The following is a 25,800-nucleotide window of genomic DNA, read 5'->3' on the forward strand; positions in this document are numbered from 1 at the left end:
CCTCTGCCCCTCCCATGCCAGCCTCTCCTTGTGGAAAAGTCTGTTTCCCCCGACTTCCCCATTCTCATTTCCTATAAGGAATGGCTGGAGACCCAGAGCTCAGTCCCAGGCCAGGAAAATGTCAGCTATGATTTAGCAACAATGAAGACAGAAAAACAGGAACACTGTGTGTGTGTTTGTGTGTGTGTGGGGGGGGGTGCAGTTGAAAATAAACAGTGGGAGTAAACACCCAAGGGACTCAGGAACCTACCTTGAGGCTCCAGTGGTGGGTAGGGCAGAGGCCTCTTGCTGTTCCTAACAACTGCCCAGCATGGCCAGCCCTGGCCTCTATAACAAGGTGTAGTCAAGTGGTGGCGTACACCTTAAATCCCAGCACTGGGGAGGCAGAGGCAGGTGGAGCTCTGATTTCAAGGCCTGTCTGGTCTACAGAATGAGTTCCAGGACAGCCTGAACAACACAGAAAAACTGTCTGGAAAACAAAAAGGTATAGTCAAATGGTCGGCAGATGCCCGTCCTCCCAACACTCAGATGAAGCAGGAGTTCAAGACTAGCCTAGACAATATTCAAACTTAAAAAAAAGAGAAAAAAAGTGGGGTAAGACTCATTACCTTCACAAGCAGCCAAGTTGCAGGGACCTCAAGAGGGGCAATGCCACGTAAAGGATCCTCTTGGCTTGTGGAAAGACGCACTAGCCCTCTGCTTAGAGGAATGGTTAGTTGGCGCTCTAGCTGTTCTGAGAGAGGGCAGCTTGAGAGGCCCTGCCAAGGAGCTGTTGGGAAGGGAGTGGGGGGTTGTCTCCTAACCTTTGACCTGAAACCCAGGGTCTCAACGGGTGGATGCATCAGCTCCTCTGGTTACCTGAGACAACAGGCATTTCCTCGATCCTTCAGCCCCTCCTCTTCCTGCCCCAACCCTCTGGCCAAGAGACCTCCCAATCAGACCTGGACTGCTCCAGCTGTGTCCTGAGAAGCTGGACCAGTCACATCCCCTGGGGCTGGAGTTGAAGCAGAACCAACTGGCTGTCCCAGCGTAAGCCAGTTGAGTCGCCAGAGCCAGTGGACGCTGGACAGTTTTTGCCTTCTGCAGGCTGGCTCTCCACACAGCGGAATGGCACTCCAAGTAGAACTGATACCAACAGGGGAGATCATCCGCGTGGTTCACCCTCACAGGCCATGCAAACTTGTAAGCTGGGATGATACTGTGGACTGGGAGGAATGGTGGTGGGGTCTCTTCTGGACTGGGCGGCCTCCAGTACATTCATCTGGGAAGGGATGAGCAGTGAGGACCTGTTCTGAACTTTAATGGGGGCAGACACTATTAGGACACGGAGTAAGTGGAAAGAAGGGGTAAGGGATTGTGGGCTACTAGAAGGAATTTTTTTTAAACGGAGGTTTTGATTTGAATTCCTCCGCCAGCTCCCTGAACTTAAATGAGCTTAGCTGGAAACTAAACATAGATAACAAGAGGACAGTGCTCTAACGCCAAAAGACGAGTACATATAAAAGTTGCAGGCACATAGTACAAATAATGTTTTCCCTTTCCCCGCCGGGCACGCAGAACTGGCATTGCTCAACTTAAGCAGCATGGAATGAGAAGGTGGGTGAAGGCAGAGAAAATTAGAAATGGGGAAGGACTGGCCTAGCACGCAAAGGCAGTGGAATGAAGGTCTAGTTTGTCTAGGGACGGAGAAACCGCATCTAGTGTTCTCGCCCATCGAGCACTACACCATGAGTCTGGTCTTCTACCAGAGGAGTGTGTGTGCGCGAACGAGTGTAACTGTGCGTCTTGTCCTGCGGGTTGGTAGAGAAGTACAGCACCAAGCCTTGGCGGGTGCTCTCCTGGGCCCTGGAGAGGGCCACCAACACGGGGCGGGGCCCAGGGGCGCGCGCGCGCCTGAGTCTGGGCCTTGCGGGGGAATGACGATAGGCGGCGGCCCGGCCCCTAACGGGCCCTGGGCGGGGAGAGCGTACCGGAGCCGCGGACTCCCGAGGCGGCCACACCGTCCATCCCAGCCCCCGCCCGAACACACGAAGAGCCGAGCCGGTGGGTACGCGCGGGAAGGGACGCGGCCGCAGGGTTCCAGGTGGCCTCCGTTGGCCAGCTGGCCAGAGGAAGGGGCAGGCGGCTGGGCGCCTTCAGCGACCAGAGTTGTGGTCGTGCTGTCTCTGACCGGGTATTGCTAAGACAAGATTCGCTCAGCCCAACTGGACCTGGAGGCACTGGGGTTCAGTTTCTTGGGTACACACGCGGGTAAAGAGGGGGCGCGGGATCCAGGCACCCGGTGCTCCCTCCGGGCCACTCCCGCAGCCCTCCCTGCCCCTGCTCTGGGTTCCGGAGAAACTGGCCGAGCCCCGCCCCTTCCCGTCTTTCGCCGGGGGAGTCCAGGCGTGCCCGTGATCCTTGCGAGCCTTTTCTGGAAATGAGGCGGGTGCGGGGCTCAGAGATGAATGGGAGAATGAATGGCTGGCCCACTGTTTTATTCTGTTCCGGCACGCGCCAGCCTCTTGCTCACACTCCTAGCCTCTGAGATTCATTCATTCATTCATGCAGGCGCCCACCATTGGGGGGGGGGGGGAGTTATTGAATCTCCAGCGAATGCCTATCTGAGTGCTTGCCTAAGACCAGAGCCGTCTCCCGGCAGAGTCTAACAAGGAAACGGACGTTTTAGGACTTGATTTGGTGAGGAGGAGGCTGTGTGTTAGGGGAAATTAGGAAGGTGCTGTGGAGAAGGTGATGTCTGAGCTGATTCTTCAGGGATGACTGTGTGAGGTGGGGAGGCCGAGTGAGCTGCAGGTGCAAAGCCACAGACGCATGAAGTTCCATGTGGTTGGTGGTCAGCAGCACTGGTACAAACAGCACCTCCTGTACCAGTGGGGGAAGTGTGGAGAAAGAAGGGGTTGAAGGGGACTACCTGTGTAGTCATAGATTCAGACAGGAGCAGTGGAGTAAACCGAGTCCATTCGCAAGGGCTTGACAGGAAGTTGTGAGTGTGAGGGCAGGCTTTGCACGTGGGGAGCTGTGCGGTATAAACCTCACTCCGTTAACTTGAGATGTTAACTGTCAGATTTGCATTTGGAAGTGCCACAGGCCGATACTGGAACTTTGATTGTTGGGAGGAAGACAGGGAGAACAGTTAGGGGGCTGTTCATGTTGGTCCGGAAGAGAAGCATGATGGAGGCAGGAGTGAGGTTCTTAGGAGGTGGCGACTGGTGGAAGGGATGGAGAGAAGAGGACGGGCCTGGAATGCAGGGTCATGATTACCGGCTGTCAGGACCTAGGACAGTGAACATGAAAACTGTCAGGGGCAAGGAGCTTTGTTCATTATTGCTGGACTCACAGGTAAAGGTCTCCGGCAGACCAAAAGATCCATGGTTCTGGAGCTAGAGTATCAGGCCCTGTGAGTAAAACCCTCCCCATCCCTGCTCACAGTTCCCTGAAGCCTCCAACAGTCCCTGATGGGGCAGCGCCACGAAACAAGTAAGAGCGTCTGCTTTGTGCCCAGCACTGAGTGGTTTTGTTTTCTCTGCTCCGTGAGGTCATGTTTGCCTCGGTGGAAATCAGTGTAGCCCTGGAGGTTGGGGGAACATTTGGGGCTGCCCACAGCCCTTCACTCTACCAGAGGTCAGGCTGGGTAACACTAGGGAAGGGCCCACTGAATGACCCAGAATGTCAGTCCTAGTCCCTGCAGTTCTCAGTACACATCTGCCCAGGTGGGAGGAGACCCAGAGGTGCTTTTTAGGAAATAAGTCTTGGGTCACTCACTGGCTTAAGGTGTACTCCAGCCTACAGTCAGTCTTAAGCCCAGGGTCGCACTGTGCGACCCAATGACCTTCATCTGTTCCTCAGTTGTCACACCTAAAGCATATACATCAGTAGTCACATGACACAGGCCCCTGCCCTAGGTCACTGAGGAAAACTGTCAGTCCTGTTAACTGTTGGGAGGAATCAGGGCAGTATTAGGGGTCAGGGAGGTAGTATTAGGGGTCCTGGGTACCAGACCCATCCTTCTTAGATGTATAGAAATCTTGAACAAGGCGTCTCACCTACCTAGTCTCAGTTCCCCCTTCTAAAATAGAACAACAACACAGAACTCATGGTGTGGTGCCGCGCACTGACGGGAGTGACATAAGCTCAGAACGCAGGAAGCGCCTGGCATGGCGGTGTCCCTCACACCCTCGGTTCTCCACCTCCACTTCACTTCCCCTCTCTGGACTCAAGCTTCTGTCCAGAGAGGTGGAGCAGGCCAGGAGAGGTTGCCCGGACTGTGGCTGGCCTAAGGCCCACAGGGCGGCGGCGACGCGCCCTCCTTCCGATGCGGGGCGGTGGCTGCGGGGGCGCCAGCGGGCATCCCAGGAATGCGACTGCGCCGCTCGGGACGGGTGAAGCCCGCCGGACCCCTCCGCACGCGGATTCCCCTCATTCCAGCCGCTTGACGCGGCGGGGCGGGGCGGGGCGGGCACTGCGGCCTCGAAGCCCCTCCCCCAGCCCGTCCCTCCCACCCAGACTTTACTGGCCAGAGCGGGAGCTCCGTGAGGCGGCCGCAGGGGGAGGGGAACGAGCCCAGATCCAAGCTCTCCCGCCCTCAATCTTCTGATGCTCTAGGGTGGGCTGAAAGTCCTGTCTTCATGCTTTTAAAGCCAGGGCATCGTAGAGGGCGCTCCCCTTGCCCTGTGTCTTTCACCCATCTTCCACCTGCGGCACCCATTCCCCTGGCCCTCTCCAAAAGGCCCCATTTCCCAGCTGGCGCCTCACGCCTCCCCCACGCCCGGGTTGCGGCTCAGGCTGAGCTGTTGTTCACGAAGTAATGAACCATCTTTCCCCTCGAGGCTGCAGCCAGCACCTGTCGCAAGCTCACCTCCCTAGGGAGTCCCCGTCCAAGGAGTGGGGCGTTTTGGTGCTTTGGGGTTCTTACTCCGCCTTGCCTCTCTAGAACAAGTCAGTATCCGCGGTATATTCTTCAGGTTCTTAACAGCGGGCGAGAAACAGATAAGGCACCTGAGAACCCTTTGCGAGTCACAGATAGAGGCGCGCGGAGGGGAGGGGGGGGACTTTCCCCACTAGACAAGAAGAGTGAATTCACACCCAAAGCGTGTGTATAGAATGAGCGTGGCTGGGAAAAAGAGGAAGAGGGTGGTGTTGTGTTGTGGGGACTTGGGCGGTGCCTTGGTACTTCATTTCAGGCCACCCAGCAATTCTTCTGGCAGATATTAGCCTCGTTTTAAAGATGAACAGTCTGTCTCCTAAGAAGTTACGGGAATCCTCTCTCTCTCTCTCTCTCTCTCACACACACACACACACACACACACACACACACCTCTGGCCTAAAAGGGGCTGATACCTTCAGAGAGTCAGCTGGAAGCCAGACTGGAGAGACAGCTGATGGCCTGGATAGAGAGAATGGGAGATCTAGAGGGACCAGAAAGAAAGAGATGAGAGAAGCCCCTAGGACATTGAGTCCGAAGAAAGATGCTCAGGATGGAGCATAAAGGGTATTGACTGCAAATGCAGGGTAGTCAGAAGGTGGTTGTGCACCCAGAAACTCAGGCTTCTATAGGGTCCATGCTGCGCAGAAAGGGCACACACCCTGTTGCCATCCCTGGCCCTAGGGCTTGTGTTCTTTACTGAGGAAGAGACTTTTCGGGAGATTTCCTTCCTGGGCATCCTGGCACAGGTTTGTAATCTCAGCACTCAGGAGACTTAGGCAGGAGGATCTGGAGGTCCAGGCCAGCTTGGGCTACGTAATGGGACCCTGTCCCAAACAATTTTTTCCTAGGGATTTAAAGAATGGAGCTGGTCCTCCCGGAGTGTGTATGGGGGTGGACAGTGCCCCGCACAGAGGCTCCGCCTGTCCAGGCGCGCCAGCCGTATTTGGACATTTCGTTCTATTTTTAACTTTCCCGGGACTCGAGGTTGGAGGTGGGGAGGGAAATCCTGCTTCCTCGGTGACCCACGGGCTTCAGTCCTGGTCTCGCGCGGGGTGTCCGGCCCGTGTTGTAGACACGAGCCCGGAAGTGAGTTCCGGGGCCGTGTAGACGCGGCGGCCGCGCGGGTTCCGGGCCCCACCCTGGAACTAACGACGTTCCTCCTGGAAAACCTGACTCAGGCGGAGCCCGCGGCACGCAGGAGGCCCCGCCCCCGAGCCTCCCCTCTTAGGTCCCGCGGCCCCCTCCCACCCAGCCCGGGCCTGACCGGCCGCAGAGAGACCCCCGGGTCCAAGCCCCTGAAGCCTTGGGGCCTGCGGGGGGCGGGCCGGCCCCTCCCTCGCTGACGCCGCGACCGAGCTCCGACCAAGAGCGCGGGCAGCGGAGCGGGGAGCCAGGTCGGGCAGGATGCGCTACCGGGCGTCGGTGAGCAAGGGCGCGGGCGGGGTGGGGGTCCTGGGTGTCGCTCGGTGGCCCGCAGCGTCTCCTGGACTGGCTAGGAAGCAGGCGCGGCCCAGGAATTTCGGTGGAAAAACGTCCCTGAAAGTTGCTAGGGCAGGAGGCCGAGGCGGAGAAGGCTGCAGAACGCTAGGACCCAGAGCCTTGAGGGTCGCCCCTGCTGACGGCTGAGACCCCTCACCCAAGGACAAGGGGGCGGTGGCTGGGCCGTGTTGGGCAACAGCTTCGGGATGGGTGGGCAGGTGTGAGGGAAGCAGGCCCCAGACTCTTAGGGGTGACCGAGGAACAGAGAGCTCCTGGGCAATTAGGGTCAGGGGAGACTTAGTGACCTCTCTGGGATTACAGCCGCTTTCAATACCTTCCTCTTCCTTGACTCTTAGCACTTTCTAGAACCCGCAGACCCTCTTTAAAGGGAAACCTCAGCCTCGGACAGGGCACAAGGGGCTAGCCAAGCCTGTACCTGCCCCACCCTTGGGTGGCAGCTGGGTTTTCCCCTGGTAGAACCCCCAACCTCCTGAGGCTTCTCAACCACGGAGGAATTGTGTGGGGAGCCTAGCAGCTGGAGTGGAGGGAGTGGCTCCAGCTGAAGGAGGGCAGGCCACCCACTTCTAGGGTGGGTGTCAAGTCCAGCTGGGGTGGTGGCCCATGGGGAAACCCTCTCCCGGGAGGTGCTTGACCCCTAAACAACTCTGCCCCTGAGGGATTTTGGGTCGGTGGGAGCAAGACAAATGGCCCGTCCCTGTTTGCAGAATTTACTCCAGACCATTTGTTCTCCAAAGCACCTGTAACACTCAGCTGAGGGATCTGAGGTCACCTGAACTAGCTCATTCCTCTTCCCTAAGGAGGAAACAGTCCTGAGAAAGATTTGTCCAAGGTCAACACAGCATTCTTTCTGCCGTTCCTTGGAGTTCCTTCTCCTTACCCACCTTTCTCCACACAAGACTACTCCTCTCTGAATTCCATGCACTTGTTCTGTGTCTGCTGGGTCCCTGGTGCTCCTGTGGGCTTTGTGCATGGCCCATGTGACCCAAACATATGTCCCAAACATGTTCTGTAGCCTGTGTCCAGGTGCCTCTGCCTGCCACATCCTGCAGGTGGGGTAGGAGACATGGCCTTGCTTTAACCTGCAGACTCTGACCTTGCCTTGTGGCTGCTTCTTCACAGGCCCTAGGCAGTGACGGGGTGCGGGTGACCATGGAGAGTGCCTTGACAGCCCGGGACCGCGTGGGGGTGCAGGACTTTGTTCTGCTGGAGAACTTCACCAGTGAGGCCGCCTTCATTGAGAACCTGCGGCGACGATTCCGGGAGAACCTCATTTATGTGAGAACCGTGGGTGGCGCTGGGGGAACAGACCTAGGGTGAAGGAGACACCAGGAGCCTTCGGGAAAAGCTGCTGACCGTTCTCTGTCCCCCAGACCTACATTGGCCCTGTCCTGGTTTCTGTCAACCCCTACCGAGACCTACAGATCTACAGCCGTCAGCATATGGAACGCTACCGTGGTGTCAGTTTCTATGAAGTGCCACCTCATCTGTAAGTGGCTCCCCTACCTTTCCAGGAATGACCTCCCCCATCATCATGCAAGATGACCCCACCCTACCCCCACTTGGAAATGATTCCTGACCCCTGCCTCGGGTGACTCACTGTTCACAACTGTGAGGAATCCCATGATTGCTCACCCCAGAGTTACCTCTGTTCTCATTAGACGAACGAGTCTCTAGATTCCGTCCTCTAGGACCCTCAGCTCCCAACCTCAGTCCCCACTCATGATGTATCCCTTTACCTATGCTAACATGTTCCACCTGGCTAGCACCTCATCTGGAGTGACCCGATCAGACTTCGATGTGATAGTGAACCCAGCCCCCATCCTCAGCTGGGGCGGTCTACCCTGTAAGAGTTTCCCACCCTGTGAACTCCCTGACAAACCTCTGCCCCAGGTTTGCAGTGGCTGACACTGTGTACCGGGCGCTGCGTACTGAGCGGCGGGACCAGGCGGTGATGATTTCCGGAGAGAGTGGGGCAGGCAAGACAGAGGCCACCAAGAGATTGCTACAGTTCTATGCAGAGACGTGCCCAGCCCCAGAGCGGGGTGGTGCAGTGCGGGACCGGCTGCTGCAGAGCAACCCTGTGCTGGAGGTGAGGAGACTGGACGGAAAGGGGAGGAGAAGAAGAAAATGCCAGGCTTCTCTCACATTCCCATCCACTCCCAGGCCTTTGGAAATGCCAAGACTCTCCGCAACGATAACTCCAGCCGGTTCGGGAAGTACATGGATGTGCAGTTTGACTTCAAGGTACCTGTGGGTGGAGTGAAGCATTAGGAGTGGTCGGGTTTGCCATTCAGTCGGTTCGGTATTTGTTGAGTGTTTACTGTGTGCCAGGCACTCTCCCAGGTGCTGCTGTTAGAGCAGTGAAATCAGTCTTGTCTCCTGGAGTGATGGGTGATAAACAGAAACAGAATAATCTAGGCCGTAGCAGGAAATAAAATAAGATAAAGGTGGTAACTGCTGCAATTTTTTTTTTTAGTGAGATAGTCTCAATTTGTGTTTTTTATTATTTATTTATTTTATGTGCATTGGTGTTTTGCCTTCTGGTATGTCTGCGTGAGGGTGTCAGGTCCCCTGGAACTGGAGTTACAGACAGTTGTGAGCTGCCATGTGGGGTCTGGGAATTGAACTCAGGTCTTCTGGAAGAGCAGCTGTGCTCTTGAGCACTGAGCCATCTCTCGGGTCCTGAGATAGTCTCATTGTCATCCGGACTGCTCTGAAGCTCCCGGTTGTGCTGCTTCATCTTCCTGAGCCGCTAAGATTGCAGGGGTGTGCGGCACATCTGAGCCTGCAGTTCTGAAGCAGACAGGGAAGGCCTCACTTGGAGGTGTCATTTCAGTAATGCTTGGTGGCAGTGGAGAGCAGGCATAGCAGATGCCTTGGAGAGGGAGGCCAGGTAGATGTGAGGGCCAAGGCCTTGCAGAGGTAGAGTTTTTAGGGTGTTTAGAGATTACAGTGACGCCAGAAACTAGAGGAGGAAGCATGGTACCAAGAAGCAGGAGCGGGGAACCAGGGCCTTTTGGATCTTTGCAGATTTTTTTCCCCGTCCTTAATATGGGAATTAAACCAAGGACTTTAAATCATATTAAGAACACAGACTACATAGAGAACTTTGCTCAGAGAAAGCCCTGTGAGAATATTTTTTTCAGCTAAGTGAAAAGAAGTTATCAGAGGGTTTTGAATAGTAGCCTGTCATGATGCAACTTTCCTACTGAAAAGGTCATTCTTGCCTTTGTTGGGAGTGGATGATAGAGGAACCCAGCCAAGCTGGGAAACCGGTTCGGAGGCTGATGTAATAATGTAGGTGACAGATGATGGCGTCTCAGATCGTGGTGGTAGTCAGAGGTGAAGAGCAGAGGTTGGATTCTGGGTGTTTTCAACGTTAAAGGAACAGGATCGGCTGTTTGTTTAGATATAGGAAGTAGGTGAAAAAAGGTTTCTGGGAGGACCGCAATCTACCCTCTAGAAGAACTTGCAGGACGGAGCTGCCGCTGATCAAAATGGGAGGGCACGAGCAGGAGTTGGTGTGGGAGAGGAAAAAGCTGGAATGCACTGTCAGGCCTGTTAAATTTGCAGTGCCTGGCAGGCATACAAGTATGCCTCGGAAGTAGATAGAGTTGAGGCTCTCTCTTTCTAAATTGTGTGTGTGTGTGCGTGTGTGTATACTCGCAGAGGTAAGAACAGATGTCATTTAGCCACTAAGCTATGTCTCTTTTTCCTAAGTGAAGGAACTGAGGCCAGGGTGGGTTCCTGAGCCCACTGATCTAGTAGCAGAGCTAGAATGAGAGCCCATGTCTACTACAGGAGAGAAAGAGGAAGAGGGGTTCTAGCTGACCATCCCTGTTCCCCACCTTACCCACAGGGAGCCCCTGTGGGAGGCCACATCCTCAGTTACCTCCTGGAAAAGTCACGAGTGGTACACCAGAATCATGGAGAACGGAACTTCCACATCTTCTACCAGCTACTGGAGGGGGGTGAGGAGGAGACTCTTCGTCGCCTGGGCTTGGAACGGAACCCCCAGAGCTACTTGTACCTGGTGAAGGTGAGTGATTGGCAGGCAGGGTTGGCGCCACCCAGGGGGCACACTGCCAGTGCTGGCAGTCAGCTATGCTCTCTCTCCAGGGCCAGTGTGCCAAAGTCTCCTCCATCAATGATAAGAGTGACTGGAAGGTCGTCAGGAAGGCACTGTCAGTCATTGACTTCACTGAGGATGAAGTGGAGGTTAGGGCTCTTCTCTGGACCCTCTCCCCCCACCCCAAATTCACTCATTTCTTTTGGAGCCCATTTCTACTTCAGGTTCCCTTCTCCTCCTGAGTGCTTTCCCAACCATCCCCTGCTGTATCTGAGCATCTCCTGTTTGCTCTTATGGGCTGCCCTGACCTCTCTGACCTCATAACCACCATATGCCCCTGCTGCCACCTCAGGACTTGCTAAGCATCGTGGCCAGTGTCCTACATTTGGGCAACATTCACTTTGCTGCTGATGAGGACAGTAATGCCCAGGTTACTACTGAGAACCAGCTCAAGTATCTGACTAGGGTGAGTGGTGGGCAGAGGGTAAGGAAAGGGAGAACTAAGATGAGAGGACCAGCCCCTCACCTTGCCCACTCCACCCTTGGCAGCTGCTCGGTGTAGAAGGCACAATGCTGAGGGAAGCCCTGACTCACAGAAAGATCATCGCCAAGGGGGAAGAGGTAAGACTCGGCTTGGCTGCAGAAACAGGAGATGTGGGCAGTCCTAGGGAGCCTCATCCTTTTGTTCCTCTCTGCTGTCTACTCAGGGTCTTCAGTAGGGCCGGAGGGACATGATGCAGGCCTAGAGACTCCCACCTTCATGAATGAGGCCCCTATAACAGCTTCCCTATGGTGTCCTAAATAGTACTACCACTCTGGTTTAATGGCGCTAGGAAGGCAGGGTGGTGAGAACATCCTTGTCTGATGCCTGGGTCTGAGGGGAGGTGGGACAGAGGGTGTCTGGCATTCATCTCCTGTTTTATCCTCTGTGGCAGCTCCTGAGCCCACTGAACCTTGAGCAGGCTGCATATGCAAGGGATGCTCTTGCCAAGGCTGTGTACAGTCGCACTTTCACCTGGCTGGTCACAAAGATCAACAGGTCACTGGCCTCTAAGGTGAGTACTCAACCCATGCTGCTTCTGAGGAAGGCAGGGAGAGTGGTCAGAGAGGCCTGTGGCTGGCTGGGAGCCGGAGCAGACCCTGGAGACCCATGCTCTCTGCTGACTGGCTGGCCCTAGGATGCTGAGAGCCCCAGCTGGAGAAGCACCACAGTTCTTGGTCTCCTGGACATTTACGGCTTTGAAGTATTTCAGCACAACAGGTCAGTCCTTCACTTTTAACCCCTGCTGGTCTGTCTGCTAATGTTTGTGTTCTGCCCCCTCCTTTGTCCCCTGCCTCTCATTCCCAGCCATGGTCCTGCTTTGCATCTCTTAGCCCTGCTGCTTGTGCCTGATCCTGTCCTTTCCCTGTCCCCGGCTTTGTGTTCCTGGCACTGCTGCGGGTTCTTCCACCGCCCCTCAGCTTTGAGCAGTTCTGCATCAACTACTGCAACGAGAAGCTGCAGCAGCTCTTCATTGAGTTGACTCTCAAGTCTGAGCAGGAGGAATACGAAGCAGAGGGCATTGCGGTACGTGCTTGCCTGGCGCACCCTGCATGTCATGGGAAGCCAGGCCCTGGGGCTCCCAGGAGAGAGTGTGGAGTCCTCTAATTGCTGCCCCTCTCACTCTGTGCAGTGGGAACCTGTCCAGTATTTCAACAACAAGATCATCTGTGACCTGGTGGAGGAGAAGTTCAAGGGCATCATCTCCATCTTGGTACGTCGTCTGCTCTTCTAGCCTCATGTTGGGAGGCAACAGGGAAGCCTCCCCCTTTCTTTTCCCAGTGTGTCCACTGGGGCAGTGTGTGGGGCTGGGCTGGGTAAGGTGAGGTTCTGACCCAGTCTGCCGGCTCTATCAGGGCTCCCTAAGCTCTGCCCCTTTCTCCTGTGCCTATGGCTTCTTGTATGGTGTCCTCTATGTTTATCACCTTGTGCCTTGCTCTGCAGGATGAAGAATGTCTGCGTCCTGGGGAGGCCACAGACCTGACCTTCTTGGAGAAGCTGGAGGACACTGTCAAGCACCACCCCCACTTCCTGACGTGAGTGGGCTGCTGGGGCAAGGGGCTCACATTCAGCAGAACCTGCGAAAGGGCTGGGGTCCCTGCACAGTGCCAACTCCAGCCATGAAACTGAAGGCATAGCTCAGTGATAGAGGGCTTGCCCAGCGTGCACGGGACTCCTTTTGGATCCCCAGCACCTAAAACAAAATAAACCACTAGCCACAAGTTAGTCACCAGAGAAAGTGATGATGGGACAGTTACCAAAAGCCACTGTTGGACCTTCCTCTTTGAATCATTTTTGAGAATGAAACTTGCTAAATTGTGTTTTTTTTTAAGCTTCCTTATTTGTAAATTGCTTCCTATATAAGGAATCTCCTACACTTAGGAGGTGGAGGCATTAAGATTAGTAGTTCAAAGCCATCTTGGCTACGTAGCAAATTCAAGACTACATGAGATCCTATTGGGCCGGGCGATGGTGGCGCACGCCTTTAATCCCAGCACTCGGGAGGCAGAGGCAGGCGGATCTCTGTGAGTTCGAGACTAGCCTGGTCTATAGAGCTAGTTCCAGGACAGGCTCCAAAGCCACAGAGAAACCCTGTCTCGAAAAACCAGAAAGAAAAAAAAAAAAAAAGTTAAAGAGATCCTATTTACAAACAAAACAAAAAACAGAAGGACTCCCTAAAGTGGGGAAGCTCAGCACACAAACCGGGCACACTCATCTCTGAGCCTAACACCCCGTAAGGATAATGCTTGTGTTCTATCTTACCAAAACTCAGAAAAATTCACTCATTTGGTCAAGGTTATCTATTTAGGTTATAGATCTTGGAATGAATGTCCCAGGGCTTTTGGACTCAAACACCATAAGCATTGTTTGCTTAACACTACAAGAAGCCAAGCATGAAACACACAGCTTTAATCCAGCACTCTGGAGCAGAGGCAAGCAGACTGCTGTGAGTTCCAGGCCAGCCTGGTTCTAGGACAGACCGCTAGAGAGACCATGCTCAAAAAAAACAAACAGTACATGAAAAAAATTGTTTCTGGTTATGCTTGATGGTTCATGCACTCAGAAGGTGGAGGGAGGGGGATGGCTTCAAGTTTGAAGCAAACTTGTACTACAATATGAGCTCCTATCTTTAAAAAGAAAGAAAGGGCCCGGAAGTGATAGTACATGCCTTTAATCTCAGCACTCTCAAGGCAGAGGCAGGTGGATCTCTGTGAGTTCGAGGCCAGCCTGGTCTACAGAGTGAACTCTAGGACTGACAAGACTACAAAGGGAAACCCTGTCTTGAAAAACTTAAGGAAAGAAGGAAGGAAGCAGGCAAAACATTTGGAGGGATTTTTTGGTGGGACAGCTTATTGTTTGAGACCAAATGTCATAGTAGCCCTGAGTGCCCTGGAATTTAGAGATCCGCCTGCTTCTGCCTTTGGAGTGTTAGATTGAAAGGCTTTCACCACCATATCTGGTATTGGTTAGCCTTTCTCTCTCTCTTTTTAAGATTTATTTATTTATTTATTATGTATAGTGTTCTGCCTGCATATATGTCTGCATGCCAGAAGAGGGCACCAGATCTCATTACAGATGGTTGTGAGCCACCATGTGATACTGGGAGTTGAACTCAGGACATTTTGAAGGGCAGCCAGTGCTCTTAACCACTATGCTGTCTCTTCAGCCCTCTCTCTTTTTTTAAAAAAAAGATTTATTTATTTATTATGTATACAGTATTCTCAGTATTCTGTCTGCATGTATGTCTGCAGGCCAGAAGAGGGCACCAGATCTCATTACAGATGGTTGTGAGCCACCATGTGGTTGCTGGGAATTGAACTCAGGACCTTTCTTTGGAAGAGCAGGCAATGCTCTTAACCACTGAGCCATCTCTCCAGCCCTCTCTTTTGTTTTTTGAAACAAGATTTCTCTGTATAGCCCTGACTGTCCTGGAACTAACTCTATAGACCAGGCTGGCCTCAAACTCAGGAATCTGCCTGCTTCTGCCTCTCGAGTGCTGGGATTTTTGGTGTTTGCAGCTGGCTGGCTTTGATTTTTTTTTTTTTTTTTTTTTTTTTTTTTTGAGACAGGACCTCATGTTGCCCAGTCTGGCCTGGAACTCACTGTGTGACAAAGGATGGCTTTGAACTCCTGATCTTATCTTCCTCTGCCTCCTGAGTGCTAGGGTTACAGGCATGGCCATCATACCAAACAATAAAATTCACTTGATTATGAAAATAATCCTGCTCATTAGAGAGAGTTGGAATGTGTGCAAAACTGCTTGTGACCCTGTTACCCAGAGGTCATCACTGTTAACAATTCCAGGCATTTCCTTCCTGCCTTTTCCTATACATTTTTTTCCAAAGTCAAGGACTTACTGTGTATGAGGCTCGGGATAATGTTATGTTCTAAGGTTTTTCCTGTATCCAGTGGAAAAATTTCTTCAAAATGTGTCCTTCGAGGGCTACAACCCACAGGGACTTTGCAGCTCTCACCCTGCCTTGAAGGCCCCAGTGATAGCCTTTCCATAGGTTTTTTTTTGGGGGGGGGTTGGTTGGTTGATTTGGGTTTTTTTTTGTTGTTGTTGTTGTTGTTTTGGTTTGGTTTTTTTTTGATAGTTTTTTGAGACAGGATTTCTGTATATAACAGCCCTGACTGTCCTGGAACTCACTTTGTAAACCAGGCTGCCAGACTGGCCTCAAGCTCACAAAGACTGGCCTACCTCTGCCTCTAGAGTGAAAGGATTAAAAGCATGCACCACTACACCCAGTGGTTGTTTGGTTTTCTCTGTGTAGCCCTGGCCATCCTGGAACTCACTGTGTGGACCAGACTGGCCCCATACTCACAGACATTTACTTGCCCCTGCTTTGGAAGCATGTGCCACCACCACACCACTGTTTTGTTTTTTGTTTTTGTGTGGTGTTGAAGATGGGGCCTAGGGCTTCATACATGCTAGGCAAGCGTCCCGTCAGTGAGCTACCTAGCAGCCGACCCTCCAGGTTTCCGGTGTGAGAGCAAGGCGACCGTATCTCTGGATAGGTGCTCAGAGTAGTTCTTAAAAGTAAAACACGGGCTAGGGGGTACAAGCATGTTTAAGATTTAAATAATCTCATGGGACAGATTCCATTCTGAAAATGGAGAAGACAGCTTTACCACCCTCTAAACAGCTGGGCAGCGGCTAGAAGCAATGAAAATAGCCCTCTGCCTGGACTGACTGGCAGGCTTAAGCCCAAATTCCTGCTTCTCGCTCTTGGAGCTAGGTTGTCCTCTAGGCAAGTTTGTCTACTATTCTGAGTGTCTGTGAACTCTGCAGCAGGCCTCAGGCCTGCACAGTCTTTCGCATGGTGTGCAGTTTGTGGGACAGCCCAGGGCCTGCTGGCTTCTTCCTGGATGGCTCATAAAGCTTCTTCAACAGGCAGAGGCAAGCCCCAGGTCAGAATTCTGTAGTTTCCTGTTCTTGTCACCCTTAGGCACAAGCTCGCTGACCAAAAGACCAGGAAATCCCTAGGCCGAGGGGAGTTCCGCCTTCTTCACTATGCTGGAGAGGTGACCTACAGTGTGACCGGTGAGGATCCTGATGCTGAGTCCCGTGGGGCAAGGAGGGGACAACTCCCTCACCTCTCACCTATTCTCCCCTTTCAGGGTTTCTGGATAAAAACAATGACCTTCTCTTCCGGAACCTGAAGGAGGTGAGGCAGACCGGCAGGCCGAGGTGGGTTGGATACCCATAGCTCTGTGTGTGTCCCTGGCTTTGTGCTCAACTCCAACCTCTTCTGCCCTGCAGATCATGTGCAGCTCGAAGAACCCCATCATGTGCCAGTGCTTTGACCGGAATGAGCTCAGTGACAAGAAGCGACCAGAGACGGTGCGGAGGCTGTGACACCAGGGTGGTGTGTGTGTGCCTGAGCCCAGACCAGAGCTTCCCTGGCACTGCGACTGTGAGCGTGTTTAGCGCCAGTGTGCGCACGCATGGGTGTCTACAAGAGGCTGCTCTCTGGACTGTCTTTGCCTAGTTCTCCCCCCTCCCCGTTTTTATTACGTTTACTTACTTGTGTGTGTATGCGTGAGTATGTGTGTGTACATGTGCCATGGTGTGAGTGGAGGGCTGAAGATTCTTTCTACCACATGAATCTCCGGGATCAAACTCGGGATGTCAGACTTGCCAGGAAGTGTCATTGCCCACTGGGCCACCTCCAGTCCTTCTGTGTCTTGTTTCTAAGTTTATACCTATGTGTCCACCTTTGTATGTAGACTCTCTGTATGAGTACCCAGGGTACCCCAGCCTACATGGGCATTTATGTGTATCTGCCTAGTCAGCAGACATCTCTCCGTTCTGAGATATCAGAAGCAAAAAGATGCTCTCACAGCCAGGTGCATGGGCACTTTGGACACCAGAAAGAGGGAGCAAACTGCCTGAGGGGTTGGAGAGGTAGGATTCTGGAAAGCTCCAAGGCAAAGGCAGCTTTTGAGGTGAGAGAATGAGTAGGTGCTTGTCAAGTGAACCCGTCTGAGGGCACTCTAGGCAGCAAGAGGTCAACACATGCACCCAGAGGCCAAGGGAAAGCTAGACAGTTGAAAAGAACAGTTTAGTGATGAAGAGGCTGGAAAAGGCAGATGTGTGGTCGGTGGTGCTAGATGAAGGGGACCTTCAGCCAGCTGAGGGCAGACATGCAATGATTGGGCTGAGTCAGAAGAGGGCATCACAGCTCCAGGTCAGGAGGGAGAGAAGACCAGAGTGCTTCCAGCTGGCTCACAGAGACGCTGTGGTGCCTCCCCAGGACCTTGACTCTGCTGTTCTGACTCTGTCCTCCCATCTTCTGCCTGAGCCTCGTCCTCTTCCAGCCAGTGAAGCGGGCTTTTTTTTGGGCCGCCAAATCATGACACAGAGACTTAATGCTCGGTCTTAGCTCTTAGGCTTGTTTCTTGTTAGCTCTTATAACTTAATTTAACCTGTTTCTCCCCCTCTGTGTTCTCCCTCTGGACTGTTTTCATTCTTATGTCCTGCTTTCACTGCTTCCTCCACGTCTTCACTGGCTGGTACTGCCTGGCTGGCCGGCCCCAGGCATCCCCCTGTCTTTCTCCCTCATTCTCTCTTCTCTCCTCAAGCTTAGAGTCTCACTACTTATTCTCTCTGCCCACCAGCCCCACCTATTCCTCTTCTGCCTAGCTGTTGGCTATTCACCTTTTTATTAGACCAATCAGGTGCCTTTGGCAGATAGAGCAACACATCTTTATATCATTAAACAAATGCAGCATAAACAAATGTAACACACCTTTACATAGTTAAAGTAATATTCTGCAAGATAAACAAATGTAACACATATTTATATAGTTAAAGTAATAGTCCAGTATCTCCCTACTCAGGACACCTACACACCCTCCCCTACCCATCCTCTGTAGCATGCCTCCGGTTTCTGTATCCACTGATGTCCCAAGTGGACCTCTTCGTGTCCAACCCCCTTCCTCATCTGTTCCTGACTTAGGACAGGGATCATTCTCCACCCAGTCCCTCAGGCCAGGGACTTTTCAAGCTGGGTGATGCTGATTTCTGTTGTCTGAATACTTCTCAGCTCCTGCTCCTTGGCCCTATAACCACTGTTCCAGGCCAGGCCCTGTTATCTGTCCTTTGAGCCAGTCAACCTCTTCCCTAGTTTCCTGGCTTCCCACCAGCCCCTACCAATCCATCTTCCTCGTAAATGCTGTAGAAATAATCTAACATACAGATCTCATTGCCACTCCCTTGCTCCAAATTCCTCACTGGCTTTCAGTTTCCCTAAAGATAAAATCTAGTCTCTCCAGTGTGACTCTTTGATATACTGCCTCTGCCTTCCTTGCAAGGATTGTAGCTTCCTGTGTGTCAAGCCTTTGCTCAGCCATCCATCTGCCTGGGCTGCCTTTCTCTCTTGCTGTCTCCTCCTGACACTCACAGGCTCACTTTAGGGTCATTTCCAGATCTTCCCCAGTGCACTTTACCTCAGACTGATCAATCATCTCAAAAATAAGGGGAGAGGGGAGGATGTCTCCCTGGTTTGATTCTGTCCCAATGAGCATAAGGCCCTTACTTTGTTCTTCACCACTAGCAAGAAAGAAAAGGAGAAAGGAAAAAAAAAAAAAAAAGAAGAGGTAGGGTGTGGCATTACCAAGAGTCTTGAGGTCTTGAGTAGGAGAGCTGGGTTTCTTAGCTGAGGTCTCTGACTAAAAGGAAGTGTGGTGAAGTCTGGGCCCTTGCTATTGTGAGGAAGGGGGCAGTATGTGCAGGCCTGGGTGGCCTCGCCCCAGCCAACATTCTATACCCCCTTGGCTCACCAGGTTGCCACACAGTTCAAGACGAGCCTCCTGCAGCTAGTGGAGATCCTGAAGTCTAAGGAGCCTGCCTATATCCGCTGCATCAAGCCAAATGATGCCAAACAGCCTGGTAGGTTATCTGGCCCCATGAGCAGTGAGTGAGCTGTGCCTCTTGGATGGTGATACTACCTTTCAGTGAAAGTCTGAGACCGCCGGGCGGTGGTGGTGCACGCCTTTAATCCCAGCACTCGGGAGGCAGAGGCAGGCGGATCTCTGAGTTTGAGACCAGCCTGGTCTACAAGAGCTAGTTCCAGGACAGGCTCCAAAACCACAGAGAAACCCTGTCTCGAAAAACCAAAAAAAAAAAAGAAAGACTGAGACCATCTGCATTGTCTATCTTGCAGGTCGCTTTGATGAGGTGCTTATCCGACACCAGGTGAAGTACCTGGGACTTATGGAGAATCTGCGCGTGCGTAGAGCTGGCTTTGCCTATCGTCGCAAATATGAGGCTTTCCTACAGAGGTAGGTGTGGTCAGCCCACCGTGAATGGGTGAGGTGGGAGGATGAGGTTCTGGAACCTGCGAGGAAGGAGGGGCATTCATACCTCTAGTTAAATATGAGGGTTCAGAGGTCCTCAGCTGCTGTGGGACCCTGGCCAGGAACCATTTTATGCTGTGGGCCTAATGTTAGTCTTGGAAGAGAAGACAGAAGGCACACACACAACCCCACCCTCCTGAAGCCTCTGGTGAGGGGCACAGGAGGAGCACATTGACAGGCTGCCGTCAGAGACTGGGAACGAGAGCTCAGAGAAGATACTGTGGTTTTGTAGTTATTCAGAGGACAGGACCTGAACTAACCAGGATACGAATCTCATCTCTGCCTTAGGCAGATGGGAATACTTCAGTCCCCATCTTTACGGTGGGGGCCTTCAGGCACGTGTACCATGTACCAGTGTATGAGAGCACCTGTAGATACCCAGCACAGCAGAGGAGGCCTCCAAAGCAGACCCTGGCTTGGCTTTGCCTGAGTGTGTTCCTGCTCGTCCCTTCTCCAGGTACAAGTCACTGTGCCCAGAGACGTGGCCCACGTGGGCAGGACGGCCCCAGGATGGGGTGGTAGTGCTAGTCAGACACCTTGGCTACAAGCCAGAAGAGTACAAAATGGGCAGGTGAGTGGGGCCTGGGCCTGGTGCCTGAGGAATGGAGGAGGTGGCATCCAGAGGCTTATCACTGCTGTCCTCCCAGGACGAAGATCTTCATCCGATTCCCCAAGACCCTGTTTGCCACAGAGGACTCCCTGGAAATTCGACGGCAGAGCCTAGGTGAGAGACTCGCCTCTGCTATCCCATGGGGGTCTTGGGGAATAGAAATCACTGCCTTTGGGCTTTTTCTCCGGGGAACCTGCCCATCTCCATTCAGCGGTCTTCCTCCTTCCCCACCCCTGAGAAGACCACCAGCCTCCCCAGTCCAAACCTATCCCCACACTCCCCTGCTGTCTTTCGTTATCATGCCTCTCATGGTCCATCCCTTGTTCAGCCATTCTTCATCCATGCCCCTGACCATGCCAGACCCTTACCTAGAGGTTCTGAGCTCTGACGATTAGTTTTCTTCCCCAACCACAGCCACCCAGATCCAGGCGGCCTGGAGGGGCTTTCATTGGCGGCAGAAATTCCTCCGGGTGAAGCGATCAGGTTTGGGGTCCCAGGGTTCTTTTGGAGGGATGGATGGGCCACCATAGTGAGAAGACAGAAGTCAGCCATATGTGGTATCCACAGCCATCTGTATCCAGTCATGGTGGCGTGGCACACTGGGCCGGAGAAAGGCAGCCAAGAGGAAGTGGGCAGCCCAGACTATCCGTCGGTGAGTGCTGGGATGCTGTGAAGGGGGCCTACAGATCAAGGTGAATATGGGGATGGGTTGTCAGGTTTCTCACCCTAGCTGTGTCTGGCCCACCCCTCCAGACTCATCCGAGGCTTCATCTTACGCCATGCACCCCGTTGCCCTGAGAATGCCTTCTTCCTGGACCACGTGCGCACAACATTTTTGCTTAACCTGAGGAAGCAACTACCCCGGAATGTTCTGGACACTTCCTGGCCCACACCCCCACCTGCCCTGAGAGAGGTCTGTGGGGCCTCCATACTGAGCACTTAGCAGGGGGAGTTTTCTTATCATGTCTCTGGAGAGGTGGCCAGGGGAGGGTTCAGCAGGGTGAGGAAGTCGATCTGGGCCATGAAATTGAGTTTCCCAGAGAAAAAATACTCCAAAGGACTGTCAGACTTGAGGGCCCTGTTGGGGTTTTCAGCAGGAATGGAAACAGGATGGAAAATGTCTGACTCTACCCTTCACACAGGCCTCAGAGCTGCTGCGGGAGCTGTGCATGAAGAACATGGTGTGGAAATACTGCCGGAGTATCAGCCCTGAGTGGAAGCAGCAGGTGTGGGGAGTGCAGGCAGCGAGTGTTGTTGTAGGGGCCCTGGGAACAGCAGGACTCGTGCTAGCTGGAGTGAGGGAGTGTTGCCTGCTCCACGCTGGAGCCTCATTGGAGGCTGCAGTGAGTTTGGAGAAGCAAAGAGAACTCCTGTTGTGGGCCAGCTTGCTTTGGTTGATAGGAGCTGTCTGGAGCCTCATTGGCCCAGCTTCATGCACACTCATGATTAGGGTCAGTGGTCAATGTGCCTTGTGTTTACCAACAAGGTGTTAGAGGAGGAAGGCCCCACCCAGGTCAGATAAACTGGCATAGCAGTGAGCTACTTGCATGATTCTAAGCTGGACCCCAGTCTCAGACTTGAGGGCCTAGGGGAATTGTTTTCCTAATCAGGCCTGGAACTTGACAGTCCTGGGGAGCTCTCTGACCTGTTTGGTGGGGACGGTGGGTAAGGAAGGAGGAGTTGATGGGAGTGAGTATTGGTGGCAGGACACTAGGGTGCTGATGAGGGCGCTGTTGGGTCTGCCCCCCTAGGTGGTCCCAGCCTTTTGACACTGTATTTCTTTTGTCTTCTCAGCTGCAGCAGAAGGCTGTGGCTAGTGAGATTTTCAAGGGCAAGAAGGACAATTACCCCCAGAGTGTCCCCAGACTCTTCATCAGTACACGTCTTGGTGAGCCCTCCCACCTTTCATCCCTCGAGCCTCCCAGCACCGTCCTGTCTCCTGGCCTTACCTTACTTACTTACTTACTTCTCCTCGTCTTGGTCGCAGGCACAGAGGAGATCAGCCCCAGAGTGCTGCAGGCCTTGGGCTCTGAGCCCATCCAGGTAGGAACTCGTTGCAACTCTTGCCCTCACAGTTCTCTGCCCAGGGGTCAGAGCAGTGGGCAAGGAAGTTGTCCCCAGAACTCCTCCACCCTGCCCTGCCCCTCACGCTGTTCTGTGTCTCTAGTATGCCGTGCCAGTGGTAAAATACGACCGCAAGGGCTATAAACCTCGCTCCCGACAGCTGCTGCTCACCCCCAGTGCTGTGGTCATCGTGGAGGATGCCAAAGTCAAGCAGAGGATTGACTATACCAACCTAACGGGTTAGCTAGAGCTGAGGCCTGCCGGGGTGGGAACGAGCCCTGCTCTGACCACTGCTCCCTAACCTCTGCCCTCCGCTCTCAGGAATCTCCGTCAGTAGCCTCAGTGACAGCCTGTTTGTGCTTCACGTGCAGCGTGAGGACAATAAGCAGAAGGTACCCTGTTAGCACATGGGAGGTGGAGGGGGGTCCTCTAGCCCTAAACAAGGCTTGACTCATTCTTTGCACCTCGCTCGCCAGGGGGACGTGGTGCTGCAGAGTGACCACGTGATTGAGACGCTAACCAAGACAGCCCTCAGTGCTGATCGTGTGAACAATATCAACATCAACCAGGGCAGGTAAAGCTCGTCAGGGTGACTCAGGGACCCCAGGAAAGGCCCATCCTAGGGTTCTATCTCTGTGACCAAGCCCTCGTGTTCTTCCTTGCTTCCAGCATCACATTTGCAGGGGGTCCAGGCAGGGATGGCATCATTGACTTCACATCTGGCTCGGAGCTTCTCATCACCAAGGCTAAGAACGGCCACCTGGCTGTGGTGAGTGGAACTTGCTGGCCTGGGTCTAAGGTAGAGCCACGAGGATCAAGCCCTCCTTCGAATATGTGTCTGTCCTTTTTCCCCTGTTGCCTGCCCATGAAGGCCAGAGAGGGGCTTCGTGGGCCCCTATGGTGGCCATAAAAGAGCTGTAATAAGAATGGCAGTGGGAGGTGTGTGAAAGATGCAGGGAGTGGTGGTATGTGGGGGGAAATTCACTCTGACTGGAGCAGTCAGTACTGCTGCGGGAATAGAAAAATGTTCAGTGGCAAGGCCACACAACTCCCCAGCCTGCTGCAGGGCTGCCTATCCCGAGCCTGTACGTACCTGCAGTTCCTCCACTCACCAGTGGGCTTCTCCCCAATAGGTGGCCCCACGGCTGAATTCGCGGTGATGAAGGCACCAGTGGACCCCCAACTCCTGATGCTTTGCTTATCTCCCTCCTCCCTTTCCAGTTACCAAAGACTCGAGCTTCCAGTCAGGGATCTAGAGACACCCCCAAAGCCCACCTGCAGACTCCTGCCTCTTGCTCACCCTCTCTTGAGGTGATGGGGGCCAGGAAGCTACCCCAGGAGTGGGCCAGGCCGGGCCAGAGCAATAGAAAAGCAGGGGCCTGAGCAGACCAGGCCAGTCCTCTGCTGATGCCAAATCTCTGAGAGAAGGGAATTTTAACAGAGGTTTTTCTCTGAGAGTTTTTGATGCTTTATAGGAAACTATTTTTGTAAAAAAGCCATTTTCCTACCCTCAACACACTGGATGTGTTTTCCTGACTCAAACAGGGCAAGGAGTGTAGCGAAAAGATTGGGTGGGCTGGACTGTGGGGCCCTCTTCTCTGGCCAAGCCTCTTCTCTTTATTCCCTTGGCACCTTGTCTGTCTGTCCACCCACTTATACCTTCTGTGGCCCACTCTGACCTCCACCTGGAGGCTAAGACCACCTTCGCCTGCCCCATCCTCCTGCCTTAAGAATGCCCTTTTAGGGGCTGGGGGTGTAGCCCAGCGGTAGCACTGGTGCTAAGCATGTGTGAGACCCTGGGTTCAATCCCCAGCGTTAAAAAAAAAGGTTTTAATATTTCCACCTCAGTATGAGGGCATCTGGAGTGGGAAAAAGTCTTCAGAGTTTGAAAGACTTCAGAGAAATTGTCTAGTCCAGATGCCTGGAATCACAGAGCTGAAGACAGGCAAGCCACAAAAGGAAGGCTTGCCTACTAGCAGGTTGGGGCAAATCCTAAAATGAAGCCCTATCCTTAGCACACCTCACTGCCTTTCCCAGGATCAGGGAAGCCCCTAAAGTAAGGATCATGTCTTAAGTGTGCACCTGGCTCCCTGACCAGCAGTCACCCTTGGGAGCCACCAGGTGGGAGGGGGTCTGCTGCCTGGGTCTATGCCTTAGGATGACAACCTCCTCTCTCTCTCTCTCTCTCTCTCTCTCTCTCTCTCTCTCTCTCTCTCTCTCTCTCTCTCTCACACACACACACACACACACACACACTCTGGACCCAATTTAAGGATGGTAGGGTCTTTATTGGCCTGGACACCTCTGTGACCTGGAATTACGGGGCTAGCCTTGGAGGAGCTGCAGGGGCATCACCTCTTTCTGCTGCTTCTCTCTACCCCAGAGGGCCTTGAGTGTGCCCAGCCCCCTCTGTGCCCTTTGGGGTTCTCAGCCCACTGCTGACACTTCTGCAATCCAGAGAAACACTAAATAAAGCAATATGTGTTTGCCAACACAGTCTCCCTGTGAGTGCTGGGGGGAGGGGGGAGAGAGGGAGCCCTACTTAGGAGCAATAGAGAAACCAAGTCGGGTATGGTACTGCATGTCTTAATCCCAGTGCTCCGGAGGCAGAAGCAGGTGGATTCTATTTCTGTGACTTCTAGGTCAGCCTGGTCTATATACCAAGTTCCAGGACACCCAGAGCTAAGTAGAAAGAACTTGTCTCTAAAAAATGAGAGAGGAGCCAGTGGCTGTGTTATAGACTGTCCACCAAAGACTGCTCAACTTGGCACAGGGCTCTGGCTTTAAGCAAACACACCTGAGATGGCTTGACTGAGGAGGCCTAACATGGGTGGTACAAGCACAAGAGCCTATCCTGGTGCTAGACAGACTTGGGTGAGGAAGAGTCAGCGCTTCATAGAGAAGCTGGTGTTTGAGATAGCTCAGAGAGTTGTCCCGGTCCCAGCCCTGTGGATGATGAACCCGTACAAAGTGGTTTGGGCGGAAAAGAGCATTTGTCAGCAATGGTCGTTTTACTGTCCTGGGGGGGCTGCTTCCAGGTGTTCAAAAGACATTATTAGAAGCATGTCCGGGCCCAGATCTAGGCTTAACCTTCCCTGGGTGCAACTGAAGGAATCACCCACGCTCCCCACACCCTGGTGAGAGCAACTACTGCCAGCAGATCCAGGCTTCTATCAGGAGCAGACAGGAATGTTTCTTTAACGAAAGTTTGAACAGATTTTTCTCTTCACTAGAGTGAATGGGATGTTCTCCCCCAGCCATTGTAGTTAGAACATAGTGATTGGCTGGGTCCGGGTCACATGCCTGCCCTGCATCCAGAAGGAAAGCATGATCCACACCCAAGAACAAGGACCAAAAATGGGAATGGAATAACTCCATCAAAGAAAATCCGTGTTTCCTCTCTACAGAAGGAAAGATTGAGTGTCACCTGCTCCCGGCTGGGCAGCAGAACACTAAGGAGCCTGACAACAGGAGGCTGACTGTATTCAGGGGCAAGAGGCAAGAGGAAAAGCATAGTGTTACCCACTTAGGGCCTGGAAGGTGCAAGTTCCCAGAGAATATGGTACACACAGGGTACAACTCGGGGGCTCAATGGCATCTTATGAGCATATCTACATTTAATACCTCCCCCTAACTAATTTCCAGAAAAATTGGCAGGGAGGGGCCAATGAGATGATTGAGCAATTAGAGGTACTTGCTGCCTAGTCTAATGAAGGCACCAAAATAACCT

General features: G+C 53.1%; 1 protein-coding gene across 4 annotated transcripts; it reads left to right on the forward strand.

Moving 5' to 3' along the window:
• The first annotated feature begins 972 nt into the window (after positions 1 to 972).
• Myo1c (myosin IC) lies at positions 973 to 24,555 on the forward strand. Of its 4 annotated transcripts, none has more exons than XM_057776094.1 (32): positions 973 to 1,182; positions 7,545 to 7,700; positions 7,796 to 7,911; positions 8,316 to 8,514; positions 8,589 to 8,669; positions 10,285 to 10,464; positions 10,545 to 10,643; positions 10,847 to 10,960; positions 11,044 to 11,115; positions 11,430 to 11,549; positions 11,673 to 11,755; positions 11,956 to 12,061; positions 12,168 to 12,248; positions 12,479 to 12,570; positions 15,985 to 16,079; positions 16,157 to 16,203; positions 16,299 to 16,379; positions 18,824 to 18,929; positions 19,204 to 19,321; positions 19,854 to 19,967; positions 20,044 to 20,120; positions 20,421 to 20,489; positions 20,574 to 20,658; positions 20,760 to 20,919; positions 21,149 to 21,232; positions 21,801 to 21,894; positions 21,994 to 22,049; positions 22,174 to 22,309; positions 22,392 to 22,462; positions 22,547 to 22,644; positions 22,740 to 22,839; positions 23,204 to 24,555. In XM_057776094.1, exons 1-32 carry the CDS (start codon positions 1,108 to 1,110, stop codon positions 23,228 to 23,230), a joined length of 3,192 nt encoding a protein of 1,063 aa, XP_057632077.1. In that variant the 5' UTR covers positions 973 to 1,107; the 3' UTR covers positions 23,231 to 24,555. The 4 variants fall into 4 exon arrangements, with proteins under 4 accessions (XP_057632077.1, XP_057632080.1, XP_057632079.1 ...); XM_057776097.1 differs by lacking the exon at positions 973 to 1,182 and adding an exon at positions 1,933 to 2,047; XM_057776096.1 differs by lacking the exon at positions 973 to 1,182 and adding an exon at positions 1,945 to 2,043.
• The last annotated feature ends 1,245 nt before the right edge of the window (positions 24,556 to 25,800 follow it).

This window comes from Chionomys nivalis, chromosome 7 (genome assembly GCF_950005125.1).
Source record: "Chionomys nivalis chromosome 7, mChiNiv1.1, whole genome shotgun sequence".
Taxonomy (NCBI): Eukaryota; Metazoa; Chordata; class Mammalia; order Rodentia; family Cricetidae; genus Chionomys; species Chionomys nivalis.